Here is a 10,266-nt window from a genome sequence, read left to right on the forward strand (position 1 = left end):
ATAATCGCTGCCGTCACAAGGTACCACATTCCTGGGAAGAACCAGTACTAACCCCAATGTGTGAAGTCGGGGTTACTACTGGCGGAAAATGTTGCAAAATGGCGTAGTTAAAATTCTTTTCAAATTATCTATTTTTAAAATCTTTTTGACACAATTCAGTTTAATTTGTTATTTTAACAGTTGTGTGAGGGAATATGACAATCTAGTGAAAAAAAGCAATTTTAAGAAAAAAAACTACTGTCCTGTCCCCTTAACCAAATATGGTTAAAACACTTGTGGTGGCAATAATTTTATGTACTGTAAGGGGAGGTAATCACTGCAGGAGAGTTTGGAAAAACAATTTGTGTAACTCCCTTCCCTTATAAAAACACCCCTCTTAGCACAATGGTTGATTCCATCTGAGTAGTGCGTACATACATGTATTGCTGATGTAAGGAGATTATTTTTGCATACTTCCAGTATTACTTTCCTTCCATAAAATTACATGATTTTTCTCTTTATAGCACAGACCCTGTTGAACATATTTTTTATTGAAAATGACTTTGAACAGAAATTAATAAAAACGTTTAGGTCAAGGTCCTAGTTGATATACTTTCACCAGCTATTGAGCAGAAACTGATTTTAAATTTCAGGTACCTATGACCTTGATCTAGTGACCCTAAACATTGACAGGGGTTAATTTTAACATCATGACCAATATATCTACGACATTTCTAGCTCCTAAATGAAACAGTACACAAGTTACTGAGCAGAAACTGATTTTATATTTCAGGTCATTGTGAACGTGACCTTTAACCTAGTGACCTAAGTACAGAATGGGCTCAACTACACATCATGACAACAAACCTAGGAACTTTCAAGGTTCTAGGAAAAATAGTTCACCAGATATTGAGCCGAAACTGATTTCAGTCAACAAGTCACTGTGACCTTGACCTTTGACCTAGTGACCTCATTCTCAATTAGGACTGACTAGGATACTGGGAGATCATTGTGGCAAAGTTTCATCAAAATCCATTCAGTAGTTTTAGAGGAGATGCAATAACAAAAGTTTTCCAAAAATTTAAGTTGAAGGTCACCGTGACCTTGACATTTGACCTAGTGACCTCATTCTCGGTTAGGGCCAACTAAGGCACTGGGAGATCGTTGTGGCAATGTTTCATCAAAATTCATTCAGTAGTTTAAGAGGAGATGCGATAACAAGAATTGTTAACAGACGGACGGAATGACGGATGGATAACGGACGAAAAGCGATTTAGTCTGGTAGATGGTGGGCTAAAAATGGAATTTTCTCCCTTTTGGAATCTTCGACCTAGACTCTAGATTATTTTAAAGCACTACAAGTATCGCCAAACTTCCTTTGGTTCATAAAAAGCAAGTTGTGTCGGGTGATCTTCTCCGATAACCAACCTCTGACCCGGATTATCTCAAAGTACGCACATAATCAGGTGATGTAGTGAAATTCAGTAAAGAATCATGGAAGTCCTTCCATTTCTACAGACTTAGTACTGTTTTGATGTACGAAATCTCGTACAAACTCGCGGCAGATTGGCCAAATTTCTCAAAGTTTCGTTTAGGAGTATCTCAAGCTCTTTTCATCATACCCACATGAAAAATCTTCCAAATTGTAGATATTCAGCAAATTCTGTCAAGAAATGACAAAGTTAATAGCTACGATTTTTTCACGTGTGACGTATTCGTTAGTGTGAAATTTATGGTTCAACAAATGCAGCCCCTATTGCATACACACGTTTCCCCTTGATTAGATCGGGTAACCAAGTTCTTGTCCCGACATGACCCATATTCGAACTTGACCTAGAAATCATCGAGAAGCAACTTTTGACCAAATTTAGTCAAGATTATCACCAATTCTTGCATACACGACAGACAACGAAAAGTGATCAAAACGCTCACTGACAGGTGAGTTAAAACTTTCTATCATCTACACTCTGGACAGTCATAAGACAATGATTTAATGGCTTTATGGATAACAAATATTACTGTTTTTAGATTTTCTTTATTTCAGACACTGACGTAAAAATATAAAGCACAAGTCTCTTTCATTCATGATCAAGAGCTATCCGTAAGACAGTGCGCTCCAATATTCGGCAATTGACAATAAAACAGATATATTTCTCAATGAAATCTTCAAAGGAGATAGATGCTCACAGACAAAACTAGTACTCATGGGGTTAAAGTCAAGTAAGGAAGAGTTAAAATTCTGTCAAAAAATAAGATCAATAGTTTTTAATATTATTTCACAACCTTATAAATGCAATTGTTGACATATGCAATAGATATTGGAAACAAGACATTATAGTCCAGAAACTTGAAGATAAATTTTGTCAAAATCAAAAAAAATCAAAATGCAAGCCAGAGTTATAGGACTTGAGTGTTTGACCTTAGCTATTGACCCCGAAGAAGTGTCTGAAGTTTCAATGCAATATCTAATGTTGTGTACTGAATAAGTACCATCAGCATGTGAAGTTTGGAGGTCCTGGGTGCAGTGGTTCTTTAGACTAAAAGTAAATGATGATCATAAAGAAAACTAAGTTTGCTAAAATATTTTATGTGTCTCATAGAAATGGGTGTAATTCTGTTGAAAATATAGTAATGATAGGTGGGGTGGGGGGGGGGGGGGGGGGGGGGGGGGGGAGCGTGTTACCATACATGTAAATGTTGATGATTAAGAAATATTTCAGGTTCTAAGAAATTATATTTAAAAGTACCAAAAAAAATGTCCATAAAACTAAGCTTGCCCAAACAATTTACCTGAAAATACATGTAACCTATGTGTCAAATCTTCATGTCATTGACCATTCTAAAACTGGTATATTCCAATGTTTATGTGAAGTCACAATAAAATATAAGCATTAGTAACAAAGAAATGACAGAAAAACAAAGGTCATTGAAAAACTGTAGCCTTAAAAATAACCAAAGTACAATATCTTGATGACCTTCGGTAATAGCACAGCCCCTACTTATGCTTTATATGCATGCATGCTATCCAATGTTTATGTGAAGTCAAAGTAAGATATATGCATTATAAACAGAGATATGACAGAAAAACAAAGGTTACCGAAAAACGTTTAACCAAGAAAGCCACCGCAGACGCTGACGCCGGGGCGAGTAGAATAGCACAACTATTCCTGAATAGTGGAGCTAATAAAATTATATATTCTGATTCCTTGAAAGGTAAAAATAAAAACATTTTCTAATTCTTCAAAAAATAAACAGGATGGCCATAATGGCGTTATATCGCTCACCTGAGTATCATGATTATACATGAACAAGAGCTGTCACTAGATAGCGCCCTCGACTATTGCAGTACTGGATAGTAAAATGTAAGCTTTTCAGTCTGTTATAATCCATGAGCAACATGATAATAAGTTAACCAGGATTTTCTAAGAACAAACAGTGCATAATTAAATAAACAAGGCACAGGTGTTGCTCGCAACACATAAAGTCCCCTACCGGTTCCGCCTTGAAACTGAAATACCACCCATATTTTGACTATTTCTGTTGCCATAGCCACCAGAATTTTGATCCAAGAAAAAAAAACAAATTGATGTGCATAATCTATGTATTCCCATCTATTCATATACCAAGTTTCATCAACTTATCTTATTCGGTTCAAAAGTTATCGCGGGATCACGATTTCCGGACATCAGTACGGACAGACAGCTGGAAGAACTGACTCACGGACGGATGGACAGACAGACAGATGGAGGGTAAACGAAATCTCCATATTTCCCTGTATTCACATACCAAATTACATTAACCTAGCCACTATAATTTTTTGTTATCAAAGGATCCATATGGGAAAACTATATTTTGACTATTTCTGTTGCCATAGCAACATGAATTTTAACAAAGTGTTGTGCATAATTTCAATATTGCCATCTATTCACATACAAAATTACATTGATCTAGCTAGTATCAAAGCTTTGATAGTGTTTGATATATTTAGTCGAGCTAAAAAGGACAATCATATATAACTGAATGGGAGGGGGGGGGGGGGGGGGGGTGCATGTGGAAGTGCTCTTTTGGAATTTCACATGTTCATACTGAAATAGAGCTGGAAAATAAAAAAAAATAACTGGGGGAGGGATGTCACCCTGGTGGAGGGGGTGCAGGGTGTCGGGATGCGGGGAACTGTTGTTTTGAGATTTCACATTTTCACATGTTTATACTGAAAATATAGCTGAACAATAGATTTTTTAAGAGGGGGGTGGGGGTCACCTCAGTGTGGGGAGGGGGTTGTGATGTTGGGGTGGGGTGGAAGAGGGGGAAGTGTTGTGTTATTATGAAATTTCACATGTTCATATTGAAATATAGCTGAAAAATAAAATCATAAATGAAACAATAATTCTGTGCAGACAAGACCACAAATTAGACAAATTTTGCCCTTTTAGGGGATATAACTCTGGAGTGAATCATGGGATATGCCTGGTTCAAGAAAAGAACCAAGATCTTTTGGTGGTAAAAGTTATGTGCAAGTTTAGTTAAAATCAACTCACAAACAAGAAGGGTTTTTGTAACAAAAACACATGTCTCCCCCAGCCTCCATGATTTGTTACAGTGACTATTTGTGCCAAGTAATTTAAAAATCATTTAAGGGGTTTAAACAATACAGCCCGGACACGATTCGTGAAGGACAGACGGACGAACTTACAGGATTTGTGGGGTAATCCCTTATATTACCTATTATCTTCCTTTGATACTTTTAACCCCACAATACCAATTTAACCCCAGAATGACCACAGTCTACTGACCACAACCTCAGAATGTCAAATTCAACAGAAACGCTAACCCCAAATTTACATGTGGGCACGTCGGGACAGACAGACGGACAGACAGACAACTCGGGGAAAAACAATATGTCTCCCTAGAATATTTCTGGGGTAGACAATGAAACCATCACTGTGCAGACAAGACCAATATAGGCAATTTTTGCGCTTTCAGGGGCCATAACTGTGGAACCCATGATGGGATATGGCTGGTTCAAGAAAGGAACGAAGATCTTGTAGTGGTACAAGTTGTGTGCAAGTTTGGTTAATATCATTCATAAATGAAACAGCTATCGTGTAGACAAGAAATTGATGACAGGCACACGACAGACGATGCACAACGGACATTGAGCGGTCACAATAGCTCACCCTGAGCCTCGGTGAGCTAAATATGATCATCTTGAAATAAAACGTGACGTGTTTAAATATCACGTGACATGCATAATTATATCGCCTTCAAGTAAACGTTCTCGAGAAAAAGATGTAACAAGTCGAGTAAATTATGTTGAAATACCAAATACATTTATCTTCTTGTTATGTTTCTTGACGACTTCGCTGAAAGATCTAGTTAGACGTGTAGAAGTTAATCGCATTGACAAATATTTCACGCAATTCGATAAAAAAGTATGCGTAATGATTAAAAACATTTACGTATAAAGTATTAATTATCACGCCTTCATCAGATGTTTTTGTTAAAAACGAAAAGACACAAGTTGACTTGACGCGAAACTTTTAGATAAGTGGAGGCCCTGATAAGCTTCCGTAGAAAATATATTTCATACAGTTGTCATATTAGATATGATTTATTTATCGCCCTTCAATCTTTATGTTGTTTTAGGTACTGTAGTGCCTGTCCGGTCTGGTCCGACATACGTGAGGATAGCCCTACCGGAAGCCGAAAAGGGTGATTTCCTGTGGAGCGTTCCAGCCGGCTAGACGTCCTCAATAACACAACCCAGTAATCTGCCGTATCACTTCTAGATACAGCTGTATCTACAATCTAAGGTTATTGGTAAGTTGTCTTGGGCTATATTGAATAATCACCAATTACAATATTGGTGGCAGCGGTGATTTAGAGCCCAATTTCGTCGACCAATAAATCGTTACCTAGCAGAATTTGATTTTTAGATTCGGCCATTTTGCCGATCTAAAAACTTTGTAATTCGGGTGAGATAAAGGACCAAGGGGGGCGTAATTGTATTTAGACGATTACGTTCTTGGTCAGATACATTTAAAATTTTATTTTGAGTGTATTTAGTCGAATAATTGAAATAATTATTTGAATCTCGCGGATGACTGTCTGCGCATGCGCCATCGGAAATCCAGGAAGTCGGCATTTCAGTTTCCTTTGGTGAATTTTTCAGGATCCATAAAAGGTATATTTTTTGGATTAGTCTGGAATTGAAATAATAAATTTATTTCTATATTGTTTGTTGTTATTCTTTTGATTTTTATCGAAGATGGCACAGATAGAAGATTCAAAAGGTAAGCCTTTTGCTATAGAAGTAAGTGCACAGGTGGTCCCAATTAATTTTGCGACACTTGAGCAATTAAAAACAATACCAGGCATAAATGAAAAAATTGCCAAGGCACTTTTGTCCGTTCGTGAGGCTACTGGGAATTTAACCCCAGAAACGCTGTCGGTAATTTGTCGTAAGAAATTTACGGACTTAGAGCTGGGTAAAATTGATTTTACCCGGAATAAAATGTGGGTACAGGTGGAAGGTGATGAAGAGGCTAAGACTCCTAAGGAGCCTAGTATAGCATCACGTATAAAGGCCGAAGGTATAAGGTCTGCTCATGCTAGACCTGGGGTTTCGCCAGTAAGGGCCATCCCCAGACCTATTTATATGTCAGCAATGGCTCAAAAGGAATTTCATAGTAAATTTCAGCCATTGTTGAAAAGTCCGGCCGACTTTGTATCTGCAACACCGGCGGGCAGGAGTAAAACAGAGGTACCAAGGACGAAATTAAAGTTCGACCTTGGTGAAACTAACACCCCTAAAGAGGGTGATGGTAATGCGAAAGCAACTAAACCATCGCCAAAGTTAGAGGTGAGTGCTGACTATAGTAGGACAAGGAAGTCAATAAGTTCCTTGCCAAAGCATCTGACATTTGACGGTAAAGGCAGCTGGGAGGCTTTTGATTTAAAGTTTACCAGATATGCAGAGGCCTGCGGATGGTCAGATGTAGAAAAATTTGATGGCTTGTGCTGGGCACTTACTGGCAAAGCTATTGAATATTATGTATTAATACATGATAGAGCGGACGTGAACTCATATAATAGTTTACGTAGTAAAATGGAAGCGCGTTTTGGGGAACAGGAGCTGCCGGCAGCAGCTCAAACACAATTTCAACAAGCTTGCCAGAAAGAGGGTGAGTTGTTGGATGATTATGCAGACCGGCTTTTGACTCTTGCGGCGAAAGCATTTAAAAGTCTGCCAGATTCATTTGTGACCAATCAGGTCATAAATCGTTTCTGTCAGGGCCTATTGGATAAGGATGCTGGACAGAATGTGTTCATGCTTAATCCTCCTAGTATCCAACAGGCTAAACAGATGGTTCGAAAGTACCAACAGGGACATTCGGCCATATATGACAAATCAAAACGCGAAAGCAAGCGGCGTGAATCTGAACGGGTTTACGCTGTGAGTGAAGGATCCGGAAGTGCTAGAGAAGCACCGGATAATAGAACTGTCATGGAGGCAATTAAACAGTTGCAACAAACATTTGATAAAGTCATGGCAGTTAAGCACAACCGAGATAGGCCAAAGCCTAAAGCTAAGAAAGGGCCTTTTAGATGTTATGGGTGCGGCAAGGAGGGACATTTCCGCCGGGACTGTCCAAAGAAAAGAACCGATCAACAGGATCGGTTAAACTACAAAGGGTCGGACAAAGCAGTGGCACCCCGACCCTAGATAAATTCCCTGTTCCGGAAGAACAGAAAGACCACTGTAATAGCACTTGTAATAACCAGGTTAAGGTGGAGGTTGAATCTGATCTTGAGCATGTTATTGTATGCCAGGTAAAATCGGCCTCTCAATTTTCCATGGGAATTCAAGTGGGTGATCAACCGGTAAAAGCAATTGTGGACACTGCTGCCCAGGTCACAATTATTTCAGACAAGGTCTATAATTCCTTACGGCATAAGCCCCCTAAGGTCAAAGAGGTTAAACTTATGACTGCTGGGAGGGAGTTATGGTTAAACGGCTACATTGTTGGCCCCGTCCGGTTGAAAATAGGATCGAAATGGTATAAGGAGAATGTATATGTTGCCCCAATAGAACAACAAATGTTGTTAGGTTTTGACATTCTCTGTGAAAAAGGCCAATCGATTTTAGACATGGGTAGGGGTATAATAATCTTTGACGGCATGCACATAACTCTTGATGTTGATAGCATAAACGGTTTTCCTTCAGTGTCCAGGGTTACTGTGGCTAAACGCAGGGTTATTCCGCCTCATTCGGTGGCCCATGTAAAATGTAAAATGGACACAGAACTTACTGATTATGTCATTGAGCCATTAGACCAGTCTAAGGTATGGAAGCCTAGGGTGGTCAGGGAAGGGTTCACTGATCCAGTAGTTTGTGTTGTAAACCCCACTGATAAGTATAAGTTAATTTCAAAGGGATCTGAGATAGGGAGAGCTTATCCAGTGTCCGAAATTATTGAAGTGGGGGAGGAGGATGAGGAGTATAAATAAATCAGATTTCTGATCTGGGTCGGCAACAGGACACTGTTCCTAGGCCGGAGAGTGATAGTGCTCTCCCGCCCCACCTTCAGCAAGTATACTCCGATTCCTGTGAACATCTGAATGAAGAGCAACAGCAGCAGTTGGCTCAGTTGCTTATTGAGTACCAAGATGTGTTTGCTCAAGATGAGTTTGATCTTGGTAATTTTACTGCAATGGAACATGTTATTGAAACGGGTAATGCTGAACCAGTTAAGCAACGCATGAGGCGCACGCCTGTGTGTTTTGCTGGTGAGGAAGAGGCCCACCTCAATAAAATGTTAAAGGCAGGGGTCATCCAAGAGTCAATATCTGACTGGGCATCCGCCCCAGTACTTATCCGGAAAAGGGACGGCACAGTCAGATGGTGCATTGACTATAGAGCTTTAAATGAAAAATGTCAGAAAGATGTGTTTCCTTTGCCCTTAGTGGATGACTGTCTCGACACTCTGTCCGGGAGTGTATGGTTTTCGAAGCTTGATGCTAACTCTGCCTACTGGCAAGTTCCCATCAGGGAAGAAGACCGGAAAAAGACTGCCTTCATAACGAAATACGGTCTTTTTCGCATGTGCGAATGGGATTCGGTCTATGTGGAGCACCAGCTACATATGCCCGAATTATGAATTTAGTCCTCAGAGGCCTAACATGGAAAGCGGTGTTAGCCTTTCTGGACGATATAGTAGTGCTTGGTAAAAGTTTCAGAGACCATATGGTTAATCTGAAAGAGGCCTTGCAGAGGTTTCGCACATACAAGCTGAAACTGAAGCCTAAGAAATGTATCTTTTTTCAGAAAGATATAGAATTCTTGGGAAGGAATGTCAGTGGCAATAGCTTAGCTATGTCTAAGACTGACATTGAAGTGGTCCAGCAATGGCCGGTTCCAACATGTGCAAAGCATGTGGAACGGTTTATGGGTTTAGCGAACTACCATAGAGGCTTCGTTAAGAACTTTTCGAAGTTAGCTGAACCTCTGTATGCTGTGACAGGCCAACGTCAGTTTGTATGGCGGGAAGAGCAGGCTAGAGCTTTTGAAGCTTTAAAAGAAGCTCTGACGCAGCCGCCTGTGTTGGCCTTGCCAACCGAAACTGATAAATTCATCTGGACACGGATGCCTCTAATAATTCTATTGGAGCAGAATACTTCAGGTCCAGGATGGCAAAGAAAAGGTCATTGCATATGGTAGTTATGCTCTTACAAAAGAGCAGAGAAATTATTGTGTCACAAGAAAGGAGCTGCTTGCTGTAGTTAGATTTACCAGGCAGTTCAGACACTATTTACTTGGCAGACCGTTTATTGTACGGACTGACCACTCGAGTTTAAGGTGGTTAATGGGGTTCCGAGAGCCTCAAGGTCAACTGGCGAGATGGCTAGAGGAGCTGTCTCAGTATAATATGGTGCTGCAGCACAGGGCGGGTCGTGAGCATGGTAATGCTGACGCTTTGTCTAGAATGCCGGCTGAGGATGGGCATTGCGAAGAGTATCATGCTGGTACACGACTGGAACAGTTACCTTGTGGCGGGTGTAAATATTGTAAGAAGGCCCATGATAGTTGGGAAAACTTCTATGAAGATGTAGACGACGCAGTGCCGTTGGTAAATAAGGGTAACCCAGACAATACCTCTGTGGATGGCCATCACGGAGCATCTGGAAGCCTGGGACCAACAAAGGCATGGGAACGACTGTCTACGGTATCAAGACGGAACCACCACTAAGACTGAAGGTGAGAGTGGCAAGCCAGCCCTTGCAATA

General features: G+C 40.1%; 1 protein-coding gene across 1 annotated transcript; it reads left to right on the forward strand.

Moving 5' to 3' along the window:
• Positions 1-9,136: 9,136 nt before the first annotated feature.
• LOC128556716 (uncharacterized) lies at positions 9,137-9,700 on the forward strand. Its single transcript, XM_053542366.1, has one exon. It carries the CDS (start codon positions 9,137-9,139, stop codon positions 9,698-9,700), a length of 564 nt encoding a protein of 187 aa, XP_053398341.1.
• The last annotated feature ends 566 nt before the right edge of the window (positions 9,701-10,266 follow it).

This window comes from Mercenaria mercenaria, chromosome 4 (genome assembly GCF_021730395.1).
Source record: "Mercenaria mercenaria strain notata chromosome 4, MADL_Memer_1, whole genome shotgun sequence".
NCBI classification, from domain to species: domain Eukaryota; kingdom Metazoa; phylum Mollusca; class Bivalvia; order Venerida; family Veneridae; genus Mercenaria; species Mercenaria mercenaria.

What these genes read in the sequence shown, in the direction of transcription:
- LOC128556716 (XM_053542366.1), top strand. Translation starts at nt 9,137, where the DNA reads ATGAATTTAGTCCTCAGAGGCCTAACATGGAAAGCGGTGTTAGCCTTT.